Source organism: Apodemus sylvaticus, chromosome 19, assembly GCF_947179515.1.
Source record: "Apodemus sylvaticus chromosome 19, mApoSyl1.1, whole genome shotgun sequence".
Taxonomy (NCBI): domain Eukaryota; kingdom Metazoa; phylum Chordata; class Mammalia; order Rodentia; family Muridae; genus Apodemus; species Apodemus sylvaticus.
This window is the reverse complement of record NC_067490.1, coordinates 36,982,628-37,000,602: the sequence shown is the minus strand read 5'-3', so window position 1 is coordinate 37,000,602 and position 17,975 is coordinate 36,982,628. Positions and strand designations below refer to the sequence as shown.

General features: G+C 42.7%; 2 protein-coding genes across 2 annotated transcripts in view; one reads left to right on the top strand and one right to left on the bottom strand.

Annotated features, from left to right (window-relative positions):
- Window positions 1-3,153: 3,153 nt before the first annotated feature.
- The window catches only part of Trappc3l (trafficking protein particle complex subunit 3L), a 53,560-nt gene continuing 38,738 nt past the window's right edge, over window positions 3,154-17,975 (bottom strand). The window contains exons 4-5 of the mRNA XM_052163382.1: window positions 6,948-7,133; window positions 3,154-3,273 (exon numbers count right to left, since the gene is read on the bottom strand). Of these exons, the coding sequence (XP_052019342.1) occupies window positions 3,154-3,273; window positions 6,948-7,133 (306 nt within the window). The remainder of the gene's footprint in view (window positions 3,274-6,947; window positions 7,134-17,975) is intronic.
- On the top strand, window positions 9,413-14,377 carry Calhm5 (calcium homeostasis modulator family member 5). The gene is made up of 2 exons (XM_052163381.1): window positions 9,413-10,058; window positions 13,289-14,377. The coding sequence occupies exons 1-2, from the start codon at window positions 9,519-9,521 to the stop codon at window positions 13,679-13,681; spliced, it is 933 nt and encodes a 310-aa protein (XP_052019341.1). The 5' UTR covers window positions 9,413-9,518; the 3' UTR covers window positions 13,682-14,377.

The following is a 17,975-nucleotide window of genomic DNA, read 5'->3' as shown; positions in this document are numbered from 1 at the left end:
CAACTGTTTTGGTTACCTGGGCCCTCTCATTTACTCTTTTAGGCCTCCTGGCTGTTGAACCTGCTTCCCCTCTCTCCCTTTCCCCTTCCTCCTCCCTCCTTCTTCACATGGCTCAGAGTCATGGCCACTCTGTGCTCTCCCAGATGGTCCTGCCTCTGGCTTTGTTCTCCCATATGTCTACAGTAAACTTCTTCCTCCACCATACCTACAAACAGGAATAGCTTTTCCTTTTTATTTTCTTTTTTTTCCTCCAATAAGAACCTGTTTTGACTGGGCACCTCACTTCCAGAAGATCCTGCTATACCACTCCTGGGCATATACCCAGAGGATTCCCCACCATGTAATAAGGATACATGCTCTACTATGTTCATGGCAGCCCTATTTATAATAGCCAGATGCTGGAAAGAACCCAGGTATCCCTCAACAGAAGAGTGGATGCAAAAAGTGTGGTATATCTACACAATGGAGTACTATTCAGCCATTAGAAACAATGAATTCATGAAATTCTTAGGCAAATGGATGGAGCTAGAGAACATCATACTAAGTGAGGTAACCCAGACTCATAAGGTGAATCATGGTATGTACTCACTAATAAGTGGCTATTAACCTAGAAAACTGGAATACCCAAAACATAATCCACACATCAAATGAGGTACAAGAAGAAAGGAGGAGTGGCCCCTTGTTCTAGAAAGACTCAGTGAAGCAGTATAGGGCAAAACCAGAACGGGGAAGTGGGAAGGGGTGGGTGGGAGGACAGGGGGAGAGAAGGGTGCTTATGGGACTTTCGGGGAGTGGGGGGCTAGAAAAGGGGAAATCATTTGAAATGTAAATAAAAAATATATCGAATAATAAAAAAAAAGAACCTGTTTTGATAAACATTTGTGGGCCAGGCTGAAGGGTTTTTGTGAAATGGAACTATAATAAAACCCTGTTGCTGTAACAAATAACTTCCTGTTGCCCTTTCCCCCCCACCCCCCAAAGATGGAACCACCACAGGGTGAAAACATGCTCTGAGAAATGGGGCACTGACACCACTGTCACTTATTGCTTCTCTGGGTCACCTCAGTGGTAGTGAGGACAACTCGGCATGGGCTACTTTGTTAGTGTGCTGGCTTTCCAGATCAGGGGACAGAGACTCACTGAGTCTCCAACTTTGAATTTGTACAGTTGGTGGTAGCAACTGCAAGTCACACACCATTACTAAACACTTACTGTGTAACTATTGTGGCATTTGTTACAATGTAGCTTAATGGATTCAGAGTTTAAACATCAAAGCCATTAAACACCACTAATTATAAATGTATTATTTTGCAAAGGCTATACTTTAAACTCTATTGATCATTGAACTGAGCTGTGTTAAATACAGTCGTTTTCAAAGACTATATCAGAAAGGAACGTAAAATGTTCCTGGTAAAACTTATTATCTGAGATAACAAATATAAGTGGAATGTATTATTAAAATGAATATCACTGATTTCTTTCATTTATTTAATGTGGGTACTGAAAATTTTTAAATTAGCTAGGGCGTAATGTTACATTCCTGAAATCCCATTACTTAGACAGTGGAAATGAAACAGGAGGATCAGGATTTTAGTACCAGACTGGATAACACAACATCTCATTAAAGAGGAAAGAAAAGGATGAGGAGGTCAAGGACAGAGTATTTGAAACTGTATTTGTGGCTTTCAAGAGTCCCGCTGTCTTCAGAATGAAACACAGTAAAGACAAGAAAGCCATTCTGCAGTATATGGGCCACCTTCAATATCATAAATTCAATACCAAGATACCGTTCTCAATCTAGGATGATGCGCTAAAAGTCAAGGAATGGTACTTATTTTGGCACCTTCACCAGTTCTATATGCCGTATTCCTGGTAATATCAGGCAAGGCTGCCTTCAGAGTAGTGGGTTTGATGGCTATTGACAAGACAGGAGAGAAGGCAGAATTCAACAGGGGAACCCTACAGGCCCCAGAACATATTTAAGAGAGCTAGGACATGCTAGTTTGGGTGCAAGACCCTTGGATTTGATTGCCAAGGGTTCCACTAGCCAAATATCATGAACACTAATGCTATTTGGTTGATATTAGCCATCTCCAAATTAAAGAAATTAACGTTTAAAGTTAAATGAATTAAAATTAAATATAATTTCAATGCTTCAGAATTGGCATCCAGACTAATAAGTGGGCTCTCTGTGGTAACTAGAGAGTAGTTGAAGTCATGAGCTACAGTAGGGGCTTTCATGGATCTGCCCGCGATCTAAACAGCGACACAGAGGCTTTCTATTATTTTGTAGTTTAGGCCTTTCAGCTAGGGCAGTCTCCTAGCTACTCTAAATGTAACCTGGCTAACTAGTCTACCACCTGCCACGCGGTAGAAAGCTCTCTTCTCCTCTCTGGTCTGCTCTTCACTGGAGTCAATTGGCTGAATCTCTGTGTCTCGAATCTTCTCCCAGCATTCCCCTCTCCGAAGTTCCGCCCTCTACCTCTGGCCCAGCTATTAGCTGTCAGATATTTATTATAGCTAATCAGTAGTAAGACAGTCTCTGAAACATTCTGGATTGCTTTAGGCAAATGAGGAAGAACAAATATGTATAAATAGGAAACCTGGAAACAGGCCATAGGAATGGTAATGCCAGAATCCAGCATTCAGCTCTCTGAAAGTTCAGCATTAATAACTGACTATACAGAGACACACCTCCACACAATATACCCCCGAAATAAGCCAAGACAATAAGTGAGAAAAATCACATTCATAATTAATAAAGTCTATGAGAAGTGTGGCAAATATATCTGTTATATACCATCTCTGGAGTCAGTCTCTCTCCAATGTTGTATCATTTCATTCATTTTTATTTCTATTGAAAAGAGCCAACACCCTAACCTAACTTGTATGGGTGGTGCCTCTTTTCTTTTTTCTGTTGCCACAGGTAATTGAATGGATAGACTGCTGAGGATGTATTAAAGATGTGGGTGGAATTCATGCTTACTGTTTTATAAGAAGCTACTTGAATCTGAAATCGCCAAAAATGTAGGATACACAGCAAGATTTATAAGCCTGTCAAAGCCCATGCCATCATGCAGTGCAGAACTTCGTGGCTGTGCGTTTAGCTAATACTCACTGGACAACCACCAGTGACTCTCTGCATGCTAGTCTTCATTTCTTCCGTCTATATTTTTTCTCGTCCAGCTTTTTCAGAAACGTTACTCCGATTTCTGTCACACTGTCACCTTTCAGCCTGTCTTGTAAGAATGTAACATCAGCAGCCAAATGAACCTAGGAAAGAAAAGGGAAATAAAAATCATTTGTGTTATTTAAAAAAAAAAAAACTTTCTACACTTTATTTTTTCCCCGTCTTCTTATTTTGATAAGAAACATTCGTGTTATGAATAAAGAACCTTGGATTGTGCTCTCCATTCAGAGAGAGCCTGGCCAAATGTCATCAAAGTGCTATGGGCACCAGAAGAAGAACGAGGGGGGGAGGCAGGAGTGGCTCAGACTTGGCCACCCATCTCAGGAAGACTGCAAGTTCCTGACTCACAGACAGACCTCACTCTGGGTAGTTGGCCAAGCGAAACTTCAGAGATGTGGGTCCTTATAGGATTCCTCTCAAGCTGATTTGCCATAAAGCATTCTGTCATTAGCTAAACAATGCAATCGCTTATTCTAACAACATCTAGCAATTGCCTATGGCTTTGAGAGCCTTGAAAAATACTGACTAAATACGTTATAAATATAAAATTAGATATTGAGTTACGGATATGAATATTTGATGGCTAGGCCTTCTTTTCAACTTGAAAGCACTTCCCATTTCCCAGACAACGAAGTAAGCCCAAGGGATTCTCTATTCATTAAAATGTGTTCATGTAAGTGCAGCATGATATTGCTGACCAATTTTCAATAGAGGATCTGATCAGAGATATTTTTAGTCATTGGGATAAAGAAGATAAAGTGAGAGTAGCCAGTAGAACAAAGTAGTAAGCGGGAAAACTCCTGGGTCTATCAGGCAATTAATTAATATTTATTGAACCTTACCTGACATACTCATCCCAGATAAAGAGCCACTTACTAGGCAATGAAGCTGGATTTTCTAAACAACAGGCCTCCAAGTGTCACTTATCTGGTTCACAGACTGTAAAGTTTTGTCACTCACTACTCAATAAAAGAGAGTGGATTCCACTTTGAAAAATAGGGCCTCTGATTTTTCTCCCATATGGTTTTTATGTCTTAGGACAGAAAATCCATTAAAGAAACACAAAGACCATGCTCAAGTTCATTGGCCATGTGCTAGATATCGCATGACTTCTGGCATTTGTGATCAGCTTGAATGGGTAACAGTCACCCATGAAGGCTGGACAGTTCTTTACTCTATTTTGTTGTTGTTGTTTGTTTGTTTTAGATGGATAGTTACCCCTTTCTGTGTAACCCCCTAGAATTCTTCTCTTCCCTTTTCTTACTGTCTACTGATGCAGATCAAATTTAACACAGTCTAGGCTATACTATGGAAGATCTGCAAAGAAAACACACGAGATTTATTATCTCTATGGTCTTATACTTTGGGGGTATCAGTTACATAATTCTTTCTTTAATTTCTACAAATAAAATTACATGTATGGATCCTTATGGAGTAGGTCAACAACACAGATTCAGAATGGTTAGGATCTAGCCTTACCATCCTAATAGTAAAGATACAAAAACACACAAAAAACAAAACAAAGCAAAAGCCCCCCCCCCAAAAAAAAAAACAAGATGGTTGGCTGCTGTCTCTGCGTCAGCTACTGCCACCTCACCAGTTTGAGATATTCTCTCCACCACCCCCCCTTTCTTTCATCACACCCTCTACCAAAGGCCTCTCCAGTGCTATTAACTGCTTGTGTTGGTCTTGTTAATATTGGAATATTCTACTTCCTGGTTTCTGTGACTCTGGAGCTCTCTAGCATTTTCCTACTTCTGAGAACTGAGATAAACTTATTCTTTATCTTATTTATTTATTTATTTATTTATTCATTTATTTTGTATTCTTCATAGTCTTTGTGTGCTCTGTTTAACTTCACACTATTGTGCCTTTTCCTAGAGTTCTATCCATGTTCCCCTTTCTTCCTGCTATCCAGCTTCTCCTCAGGTATTTCTGTCTGTATGGATCTTTCTTCAGTAATGTTCTGCAGTCACATAAAAACGAGTTGGGCAAGGCATTGCATTGAACACCTGTAATCAATACTGTCCGGTTCAAATTTGAGCTCTTCCCCTTGTCAATGCCAACCCTCTTAGTTTTGTTCTACTGGATAATAGAATTTTCCTTAAGGGTTGTTCAGAAAGCTGAAGGTCCTTTTGCAACTCCCCCCCCCCACCCCCACCCAGAGACAGGGTTTCCCTGTGTAGCCCTGGCTGTCTTGGAACTCACTCTGTAGACCAGACTGGTCTCGAACTCAGAAATCCACTTGTCTCTGCCTCCCAAGTGCTGGGATTACAGGTGAGCGCCACCACTACCCAGCTCCACCTTGACGTTTTCAGCCAGCTGACACCTGAGTCTGATCTGACACATGCTGTCCCAGTGTGTCGCCTCTTGATTACTACTGTCAGGGATTTCTTCTAGTTCCACTCAAGGTCACCAGTGTCCTCTTCACATCCTTTCTCCCCCTCCATCAGCATGCTCTCTTCTATGTATACCCTCCTCTGATTGACACGGGATGCAATTTGTAGCACACAAATCTCAAACTCTCCTTTCCTTGGTTATGAATCTGCATCTATACTCAGTCTACTCAGTCTTTCAACATAGAAGACTGGATTTCTAGGCTTGTCATGTGGATCCCTTCTTTTATCCTTAAAGAATTTAAGACTTTCCCATTGCAGTCTGCTTCTTTCATTTTGAGAGGTTTTGGAACAATCTGATCCTTCTACCTGAATTGTTTTTATCCTGTTCTTACCAAGGCCTTCACCTAACTACCATTGTTCCTTCTAAAAGCCAGTTCAGAGTTTTTCATTCATGATGGTATGGATTCTCTCTTACTTTACAATCCCCCACCCCCTGCGCCAGACCTTCATCACACTTCTTTGCACATGACTTCATGAATCTCTTCCAGGAGATTCTCTACGGGCAGCAAGAGGTAGTGAATCTCATCCATCTTTGCAAGCTCAGAGCCTGACACCTTATAGATATTAATAACTGTCTCAGTTAAACATGTGTCCTCATTATTCTGTTCCCACACAGCACCAAGGTTGGCAGCTCAGCCTGCCATGCTGTGATTGGATCTACAAAGAGGTCTAGGTGGTAAGGAACTTTGTGGAGACTCTGTACAGTGGCCTGCAAGGGCACTGAGGCAGAGTGATGTTGTGAATAGCTTCTCTCGCATCAACAAACCTAAAGAGGCTACAGGTGAGGCTGCATGTAAATTAGGTTTCAAGAGATCATCAGCCACAGCTACCTGCAGTACTCCTGACTCCTGGAATTCTTTCTTTTTTTTTAATTAATTAATTCAGTGTGTGAATGTTTAGACAAGTGCATGTACAGTACAGTATGAATGAAAGTCACAAGACAACTTGCAGGAATCAGCTCTGCCCTTGCATGATGTGTGTTCTAAAGACTGAAGTCAGATTGTTGGGCTAAAGGGCACGTATTGAGCCATCTCCCAGATTTCTTTTCTTTTTCTTTGGCAAACTTCTCAGTCTCCCATTTCATTTTTAAAAATTTAATACAGGATCTTACTGAATTGCCCAGGATGCCCGGGATGAGGCTGAAGTCGATTTCTATAGCACAGACTTGGCCTTGAACTTACAATCCTGACCCTCCTACCTTACCTCCCAAGTTGCTGAGATCACAGGCATGTAGTAACAGGCATGGCTTGGCCTAGGATTTCCCATCATTAGAGATTGTGCATTCATTTGAAGTTATTACATATTGAGGACAGCCCTGGATGGCTAACATACAAGACAAGATGAAACACATGCTTTACCATCTCTAGGGCCCCTCTGATGATCCCACAGAGTAAGTTACAGTAGCACAGCGTGGAACGCCCAGCAGGCAGCTCCTCTATGAACTCTGCCAGCGGATTCTTGTGTAGAATCAGGGAAAATTCATTTCTGCTTGAATTGTGGCAGGTCACACTCGGTGTAACTCCCAAGTACATCTTGAAAGCAACCTGACAAACAGAGAGAAAATTATAGCACTTAGTCTCAACAGAAGCTTATTCAGACAAGCCAATAGCCTACGCCGGGCATCACAGTAGCGTCAAGTTTGCCAAGCTAAGCTGGTAGTCAGGATATCTGGGCTCACAGTTATCTTTGCAGTTTACTGGCCTTGTGCCGTGTGCAACTCTTAAATTATTTTTTATTTTAATAGAATATCCTAAAGTGCTGGGTTTTGTGGAACAATATGGTTAGTAAAATATATTATTTCTAGCCAGGTATGGTAGCACATCCCAGCTCTCGGGAGGCAAAGGTAGGTAGATTTCTGTGACTTTGAGGCCAGCCTGGTCTACGGAGTTCCAGGATAGTCAGGTCAGTTACACAGAGGAACCCTGTCTCAAAAAATCAAACCAAACCAAACCAAACCAAGCCAAACAGACAGACAAACTTATTTCCAATAACCCTCGTAGAAAACACATAGGCTTTAGGATGTTGAGAACCAAAAAGGTCATTAATCATCAACACAGCAGCATAGGATATACCACACGGATCATGGCAAAACTTAAAATTCAGAGTTAGAAGTGATTCTGGCACATGTTCCACAACTAGGGGATCATTGGTCTAAGGAGAGTATTCTTTGGGCAGATTAGGCCCAAGACCATGTTTTTGAACACACAAAATTATCATAATCATACTGTAGATGTCAACTCTTCAAGGAGGAACAAGGGAAAGTGGGGGGGACAACATAAACGTGTGATAATTGAGTTGTCAAAAGTGGCTGCTGTGGTTACAGGGCTCAAAGAACCTTACAACCTAGAAAGAGAAGGACCCTTGGCCCCCTTCTCTCTCCTTTTTCTTCCTTCTTTGTTTTCAAGGGGTGCTTAAGCAGTTAGGACTCACTTTGCTTTGAAACGTTGTTTCACATTGGTTTGCTTGCTTGCTGCTGTATGTCCAAGTGACTGGCACAGGGTCAGAGGACAACTAGGGTCTGGGTCTCTCTCCCCTTGCACCGTGTGGGTTCTGAGGACAGTCCTCAGGTGGTCAGGCTTAGTGAAAACAACCTTTACTCATCACGCCATCTTGTTGGCTCCTCTATTTCTTTTAAACCATATCTCTCACAAATATATAATCTGTTCTTTAGAGAAGTAAGGATAGCAGCAAAGACTGTAGCCTTTTAGTTCCTTGATTCCTAGTTCAAGGCATGAATCCTCTCCCAAAACACCTAGGCCAAGCTGCTCAACTTATTCACAGGAATCTGACAACTGGATATGCTGCCTTCATTCAGAGGAGGTAATTAACTTAATTTTTAAATTAAGAGCTGTGTAGGAGAGAAATGGAAGCAATTTTCTTAAATCGCTTATAATGTGAAGTACAAAAATGTTCATTCATGTGCTTGTGTGTTGTTTTACCAGACAGGAGGACAGCCTATCTTGCCTGATCCTACCACCCTGCAAATCCAGTAGCCACCTGCAAATCAAACTTCTGAGTGAGTTTCCAATTCACATGTGACACCATGTTCAGTCCTAGAAAACAAGAATCAGCTAGCATTTGCTAAGTGATCAAAGAGGGGTGTAGAAGGGGCAGAGGCCCTTTAGACAGAACCACGTTCTGGTATGAAACACCATGCCCAGGTTCAGCTACGGTTCATATGACCAAGTTGTAGGCAGTTTGGAGCCCAGAAGATATTCTGATGCAGATCTGGCATCGGTTTTAGAAGGATTTTCTTTGTGACTACCCACCTCCCACCAAAAAAAGAAAAAGAAAAAAAAAAACCTATCATGATGCGAATCAAGAAGTTACATGAAGAGAAACAAGGGTATCTCCTTTTCTCTAAAAGCCCTCGTGGCTATTAGACTTCCCATATAAATTCTAATAACTCCACCCCCCAAAATTATGTTTCAAGTCTCTAATGGAAAAAAAAAAAAAAGCACCTTTAGTAAGCTGGAACCCCTGTCTGCTAAATCTTAGGGCACAGAACAAGAGAAGAAACCTATCATCAGACACTGGGTCTGGAGATCGGCCTTGGCTACCAGTCAGTGACTGAAACACATTTCTGGAAGTGCTGAGCCTCCCACTGGAAGCTTTCTATAATATAATTTGTATGTGAATTTTCAATTTGCAATCAAAAGCAACATGCAAAGACCTTTAAAAAGGAACCTGCATTTACTTTTCTGTGTTTTTGGCTACCCTCACGTGGTGTCAGCAACCACCAGTAGGAGGCATTATCTGGACGTGGTTGGGAAATAAAGCATTCCTGGGGAATGACATTGTTTCCTTATCTGGCTGGATTCAGACTGAGGAGGATTGCAGTTTCGAAAGAGCTCCACCCTCAGCCACAGCCACAGTTGCTGTGTTAAAACCAAGGCAAACGTCTTTCCCTCTTCGCGTGTGTCTCCAACATGGATGCTTTTCAGAGCATTTTAAAATCCTTTCTTAACCAGAAAACTGCTATTGGCTACAGCTTCATGGCCTTGCTCACCGTGGGAAGTGAACGACTCTTCTCCCTAGTGGCGTTTAAGTGCCCCTGCAGCGTTGAGAATACTGCCTATGGGCTGGTTTTCCTCTTTGCCCCTGCCTGGGTGTTACTGATCCTTGGATTCTTTCTGAATAACAAGGCATGGAGACTCTTCACTGGCTGCTGTATGAACCCCAAAAAAATCTTTTCCAGGAGACGCTGCTGCCGCTTCTTCTACGTCCTGGGCCACATCACACTGAGTTCACTGGTGGCTCCGGTGATGTGGCTCTCTGTGGCTCTGCTTAATGGGACGTTTTATGAATGTGCTATGAGCGGGACAAGAAGCACCAGGCTCCTGGAGATGATTTGCAAGGGCAAGCCCAAAGAGTGCTGGGAAGAACTGCACAAGGTCTCCTGTGGTAAAAGCAGCATGGCAACTTTGGACAGTGAGGAGGTGAGGCTGTCTCTGCAGGCCCAGTCTCAGGTAAGGACAACCAAACATGCCTTTTGCTCCTGGTGTGAACTTCTCTGTCTTCCTTTCATCAGCATGAGTCTGAGTCTTGTCAGGATTTTTTGACACTAAGTGGAAATCAGAATATGATGCAGCATTAAGTAGCATTAAGAGAATCTCAGGAAAGGCTTTTTAGGGACAAGATGGCTCAGTAAAATTGCTGATTGGATTGTGTAGTCTCCATTTCCAAGGAGAAAAATATCCTCTGGGTTATGCATACGTAAATACTTAAGTGCTCAAAACTATCTCTCTGAGTTGATTCTGTAAATAATGCAGAACACAAAGTCAGGCACTTACCCTGAGCTGTAATTAAGCATTACTGACTCCTATCAATTATTTATTTTCAAGCCGGTGTCTCAAAAAAAAAAAATCCACACATACACAGACACATCTTATCCATCCACTGAAATATAGCTGAGCCAATTCAGCGACCAGTTTTCAAAGTAGCATGTGGTGTAATTAGCATAGAGATTTCCTTGAGTAACCACAGCGGTAACTGGTATTTCTATGTATGAATGCTGTCAGGATTGAGAGTTTCCCAAATAAAATGGGACTGAGCGGTCTTTAAATGGTCTTTGGTAAAGAGTGACCACATTCCCTGGGGAGTTTATGGCTGGGGAGTTTATGGCACAGTCTCTGCCATGACTAAGAAAGTTCTCACGCTACTTTAGAAGCTCAGAATTTGGGGAATTGTTTTCCTTGTGGGCAGTAATTTCCAGCTTCAACTAATCAATACAAGGAAGGAACTTGTTATCTTGCCAAGTATCTGAACACAGACCCAGGTGCATAGGCCTGGCCTCGCCTGGCAGCGAAGCTGATTTTTTATTTCCGAGGGCAAGAGAGATGAGAGTAAACTAACAGAGCAGTCCTTCCTTGGGAATAGTGTTGGTTTCTGGATAAATGCACGGGCGCACACTAATTTTACTTTTTTTTAGCAAGAGCTTGCCCTCACAACCAACACATCAAAGCAAAGTTGGCTTCTATCATGTAAGATGGTTACTAGTAAGGTTATAGTCTTCCTAAACTAATAAGTCAAAGAATTTCCATAAATAAACTCCTTTGTTTAATTCATAAAGCATAGGTTAGACCGAACACGTCGGGCTCCTCTGAGTGGCTCCCACCTCTTGTTGAAGGAAGGTATTCATTACTAATGTTATGATAGTGTGATGACACATGACTTACCTCTGTATGCACTGCGCTCCATTCAGCCAGTGCCAACCCCAGACGCTCCTCACTGTGTAAGGTCCTCTTTCAATAAATATAAGCGCAAAGAAAGCACGCACATCCAGGCAGAGCTTAGATGGGACACAAAGACCTGTTGATACTCCAGTAGAATGAGAAGGACCTATAGGAGGATGCCCAAGAGATGTGGCTGAAGGGAGGTGTAGCAATAGCAGGTGCTGGCCACAAGGTTCAGAGGGCAGCAGGTATCACACGGTCCAAAACATTAATTGGGCATGTGGGCGGGGGTGGAAAAGTGCATTCATTTCTGGGTGGGGCAGAGCAACAAGAAACCCAGCTGGATGGCTGTCTGCTTTGAAGGAAGGTGGCATAGCGTAGTGCAAAAAGCTTGGTCCTGGAGTCAGCTGGCGTTGAATCCTGCCGCTGCTACTCCCCAGCTCCGTGATACAGAACTCTGAACCCCAATTTTCTCACAGGAGGGGACAATGACACCTGTTGTGGGAAGTTATTTAGAGATAATGGACATAAATAGTCATAAAGCTTTTAGAACGGTTATTAAGTGTTCCAAGTGAGAAAACTGCCAGGATTTGGCGGAAGAGACAAATAGGACAGAATTAGGGGCTGCAATGGGTGCAATCATCACCACCTAGCTGAAATTCTAGGGGCTGTGAGTCTGGGAGGGGTACAAAACTCCCCAGTCAGGTAAGAAAAAAAAAAGACTATGAGGCTGGTCATATAGCTTCTAACTCATCAGGATTAGGTCAGGTAGAGGAGAATGGCTTTTACACAGGGACCCCGTCATAGGGAAGAAGAAGAGATGCTGAAAGAAACAGGAAGTTCTGAGGGAGTCAACCACAAGCCCACTGGTAACTGAAGAGGAGAAGGAGGACTCTTACCCAGTAGTGATTGTGCCCCACGTGCTTTCCGTAGAACAGAAAGAGATGCTTGAAAACAGGTAGACAACAGGTAGAACGGATTAGCTTCTGGTCTAGCTTCACCCAAATACTTCCTAAAATGGCTAACCTTGATGTTATAGTAGAGCGTGAGGTACAGGGTGTACCCATGGTGAGAAGCAATTCGGGTGTTTGACCTGAGGAATGGCATTTCCGTAAAGTCTGAGACCTTTTGGTATCCCTACTTCTGGGCCAGAATTTGGGAACCACTGAGTTAAAGCTAACATCCTGATCTGAGTGGACCCATTTGCAGATTATTGTTTCTGTTGTCAACCGAGCTCATGAGCTAAGCGTCCTCTGAACTGAAATCAGAAGAAGTTTTCAAGAAATCCGTTAGTTACTTGAATATAAAATTAATTCAAATGATGAAAAGTTAAACTAGAGCAACAAATTTAGAATTTATGTTAACGACGGACTTTTGCTTTTAAAGTTGAAAAAAAAAAGAGGATCATTCCTATTTAAAAAAAGAGTTCACTTTTTCTAATTTTACAAATTAAGAACAAATAATCCTTAAAATTTGGAATGACCCCCATCCTTTTTTTTCTCTTTCACTCTCAACCTTTAGATAGGCTTTAAGTTCTTACAGCTTCAGCTCATTACTGCATTATGTCTTTCTTTACTGTGAGCACTGAATTTTGGGACCCAGAGAGTGGCTGCTGCTCTAGACAAGCAAAGTCACATGGGAGAAGTCACTCGGCAGTGTCTGCACGCACGGATCAACATCTGGACAGCTGTCTAACAAACTGACCATTCAAATGACCACCATGACGCATTAGAAAGAATTCTTTCTTCTACTAATGCTATCTCGATGTTCTTTAGCAGTAAGTTATTAGACAGTCACTGTTCCTTCCTTTGTATAGCAGTAATGTTGAGTAGAAAATGACTATTGAGGTGACTCTCTGTTTTTGACTGTCAAAAAGCATTTAAAGTTAAGATGAATAATTTAAAATACGGTGATTGTAATGACTACGGTATTGATGTAGTCATATGCTGCCCTGTAACGTTATCCATCTCCCGGAGATGCCTGTCTTGCTTTCCTGTGTCCTCAACATTTCTTTTGCTCTTAAGATTCTAGGATGGTGCCTGATTTGTTCAGCATCCTTCTTCTCCCTGCTGACCACTTGTTATGCACGCTGCAGATCTAAAGTCAGCTATCTGCAGCTGAGTTTTTGGAAGACATACGCCCAAAGGGAGAAGGAGCAATTGGAAAACAAACTCCTGGAATGCGCTAACAAGCTGAGCGAGAGGAACCTCAAATGCTTTTTTGAAAACAAGAAACCAGATCCCTTTCCCATGCCCTCGTTTGGTGCCTGGGAGGCTGCATCCGAGCTACACTCCTTCCACCAAGACCGGGAACACTACAGCACCCTCCACAAGGTGGTAGATGATGGTCTGGATCAAAATCCTCAAGAGGAGGAAGAGACGACAATGATCCTTGTGGGTACCGCCCAGAGTTTGTGAGTCATCCACCATCCCTGGCTCAGATATCCAGATAACATTCCAAGTTGAGTCTTCTGCTGTCTCCATGACAACCTGAGCCTCCGCATTTTCTCACCATCAGAGCTTCTTTAGAAGATAATAACGCAGTGGGAAACTGTTATGAAGCCTGGAGGAGCAATGTCTGGATGGGCTCAGACTGATGCTGAGTGCTGACAGACACTTTGAGCTGGTGGACAGTTGTGCCCAGGAAGTCCAGCAGTTGGTCCAAGCTCTAAGATTTTATGACCAGCCCTCAGTGTCTAGCAAGATGGTCTGCCACTATTTGAAAGCATCTGCCATGGTATTCGGAGAGAGGTCTGTGCCCAGTGGTACCCAAACAGTGGCCATCAAGAACCCTTTCAGAAATATATCCAACACATTTTAAGTTGGAAGGAATTCTGCCATTTAATTAACATTTCTTTCTACCGAATACCTCCATTTCCAAGACTCACTAAACTGGAAGAATATAATGTCTAAAAATCAGAGGTTCCTGCATTTTCTCCAATTTCTGAAAGTCTGTCTGGGGACGGGGCTGCCTCATGACTGCTGTGGGTGGGAGGCACTTATACCATCACAGGACAATTTCTACATTCAAAAGACAATCACATAAGGCACAGATACAAGATTGCATTGATATAAAGACAAATATGTTAATATTACATATTAAAGTAGTTTTTTCAACAAAAAATCCATTTTTTCTGGTTTTAAAACTGAAAATCATCTTGATGGATTTCCCCACTATAATTATTGGTCTAGGGCATGGTTTCTGCTGTAAGTCTTAGTTTCTTTGGGCTACAATAATAAGGGCCACAGAGTATGTGGCTTATAAACACATAGTAGTGAGCCTTTCCCAAGCCCATTCCTTTTGGAAAGTTCCTTACACACGCTCTCTGAGTTTGAGGTTCCTTCTAAGGAGCCCCAATTGCAATAACAAACTGCCACACTTCCAAAATTCTCTATACAGGCCATCTTGTCACCTCCAGAGACCTGCACCCTCTGGACACTAAAGAACAGATGCCAATTTGCTCCCCCCTGTCTCCACCCATTCCCTTCAAGGCTTGGGGCAACTATTTTTGAGGGAGCTCAGCCCATGCTGTAGGCTCTGCCCAAATGACCTAATGAGCCTGCAGATGACCTAATGACATTACTTTTGAGGTTAGACTTCATTATGTGACTTTTAGAGGGGTATAAGCATACTATGGCATAGATTGGAAATGACTTGATTGAAGTCTTCAGAGACTGTCCACAGTAGTCCCAGCATAAAATTGTATTCCTATTTTATACTTATCAAAAATAATGTGTTACTCTCTACTATGTAATATTTAGTATGTGTGTGTGTGTGTGTGTGTGTCTGTCTGTGCGCATGCACACACACGTGTGCGTGAATTCCCGTAATCTCTGGGTAGATCTATACTTAAGGCATAATATTCACATTTTGCACTGTAGCTTACACCCTATGTCACTAGCTCTTTGCATTATCTTTTACTAATGAAATGACTCCTGTATAGCCAGAGATGAGACTGGCTGCCATAAATGACCACTGGTAATGTCTGCTTAATCCCATAACCTCCAGAGAATAGACAAGGACTAAATACATGTTGATTTAATCCTGGCAGGAATGTCCAACCTTTTTGATATAATAACACAATGTTGTCAGCTACAAAGTTCATGATCCAGGACTGGCTGGACAACCAGGACACACACACACACACACACACACACTCTACACTCATACACATACACACACACTATGCCACACATACACACTCACACATACTCATATACACAGAGACACATAGGCACACACACATACACTCACTCACTAACACACACACACACTACACACCCATACACATATATACATACACACTAAGCCATATACATATACTCACACACTCATATAGAGACATACACACAGACACACATACTATATCACACACACTCATATATATATATATGTATGTATATACACATACACACACATTCCACACTCATATACATATGCACACATACTTACACATACTCCCATACACAGAGACACACATATACACACACACATATACTCATATACACAGAGACACACACACACACACACCACTTATACATACACATAAATGCACACCACATACACACTCCTGTACATACACGTTGAAGAAACTCTGGCGGGCTTGAGAGCGGCAAGCTCAGCTCTGGTAGGCCTTCCTCCTCCTCTCCCTCTGCCTGCTGAAAACCATTAGGTTACACTCCTAAAGCTGGCCACCAAGGTCTAGTCCCTTATGTGGCCACTTCCTCCTCCTGAGGCCGACACAAAGGTCCAGCCATCAAAGTATTCAAGTCCGGCAATCAAAAGCCCCCTTTGGCTCACCTAATTAACATGCCCAATTAAAATAAACTCCTTATCCTAATGACGTTTAGGATTTTATAAACTACCTTTTGCCTTTACTTTTATAAACTACCATTTGCCTATGTGCCATGTCTGTCTCCTTTCTAGTCAGAGGCTGTCCTTTGTCCTCAGGGACAAATATTCCTGCTCCCTCTCCCTTGTTCCCTTCCCCTCTCCCTGGTCCTCTGTCTCCTGTCTTTTTGTCTCTCTCTTTTTATTGGATATTTTCTTTATTTACATTTCAAATGTTATCCCCTTTCCAGGTCTCCTCTCAAGCCCCCTATCCCCCCTCCACCACCCACCTACCCACCCACTCCTGCCTTCCTGCCCTGGCATTCCCCTACACTGGGGCGTGGAATCCCTGTCTTTGTCTCTTATTCTCCGTCTTCTGTTCCTTTGGAACAGCTAAATCTCCTTTGTTCTGGGAACTTGGGTGTCCTGAGCCAATACCCAATCCTAACACACATATTCTACATACTCATATACTCACACACATACATACACATTGACACATACACACTCCACATACACATGCACATACACACACACACACTCCACATACATACTCACACACATACACTTATACATATTCACGCACATACAAAATGTAAATCCAAACAGATAATGATAAGTATGGTATCTTCCTGTGCCTTGTGGGCTATTCTGGTGAGGAAACTGACAAGAAGAGAGGATCAGGAGAGCCTTGAACTGGTAGCTGCACCCAGCACAACTTGAAAGTAGTCTGGGTGGGTGGGGAGGGGGCTTCTGCTTGTGAATTGTATCTAGTGCCAGGAAAAAAATCCGTGGGAAATGGGCTCTAAACCAGCTTGGGAGCTGTGCTTAATTGCAGTTAATGTTAGAAATTATTTGAATTATAGGACACTCAATTTACATCGGAGAATATATCAGTTTGAGAGGAAACGCCCACGCTTGTAGGCTTGGAATGTTAATACAGAAAGACACAAAACAACATCCTTCAGGATTCCAAGGAGCAGCGTTGGGAGTGTGTGCTGGGAATGGGAATACAGGGGCGAAACAAGGCAGAGACGTCAAAATGAGGATAAATAAAACAGTCAGCAATAGGCATCTCTCTGCAGCCCCTTCTTGAGGATCCCTAAGTCTTTACTGAGACCTAGAAAGCAGATGGGACCCAGCCAATAGCCATGCATCTTGGGTTGGGCCAAAGGCAGAAGCAGTTCTAGAAAAGTAGCTTAGTTGCAGGAAGCTGAGGCGTAAGGAAAAATCACTGGGGCATATCTCTGCCTCCCTCTACCTCAGGGCCTTTCTATATTCAACAAGCCTGTGCTCAGGATTACGGATGCCCTATCCAAGCTGACAAGCCAGCAGCCCACACTTTTGGCTTACTAAGCAGGAGAAGAATCGACACTCCTACTCTGAACAAGTCATCCTGGGGTGAGTCAGGTTCTCTTCCTGACTCCTGGTCCTATGGAGGGCTGTTTTATGCAGGAGGCAAACAAGCTCAAGACATCTTATCTATCTCCTCAAAAGAAGAAGGGGATGGGTGGAGACAGGGGGGAGCAAATTGGCATCTGTTCTTTAGTGTCTGAGGGTGCAGGTCTGTGGAGGTGACAAGATGGCCTATATAGAGAATTTTGGAAGTGTGGCAGTTTGTTATTGCAACTGGGGCTCCCTAGAAGGAACCTCAAACTCAGAGAGCGTGTGTAAGGAACTTTCTGAAAGGGACAGGCTTGGGAAAGGCTCATTAATAACACAGAGGCAAGTAGGATGGGATTTCAGATCACGTGCCAGCCCTACCAATCCCACAGCAAATGCTGGCCCATCTGCCTTGGCTCTAAAGCAGTGATTTTCAGCCTTCCTGATGCTGCAGCCCTTTAATACAGTTCCTTACATTGTAGTGACCCCGAACCATAA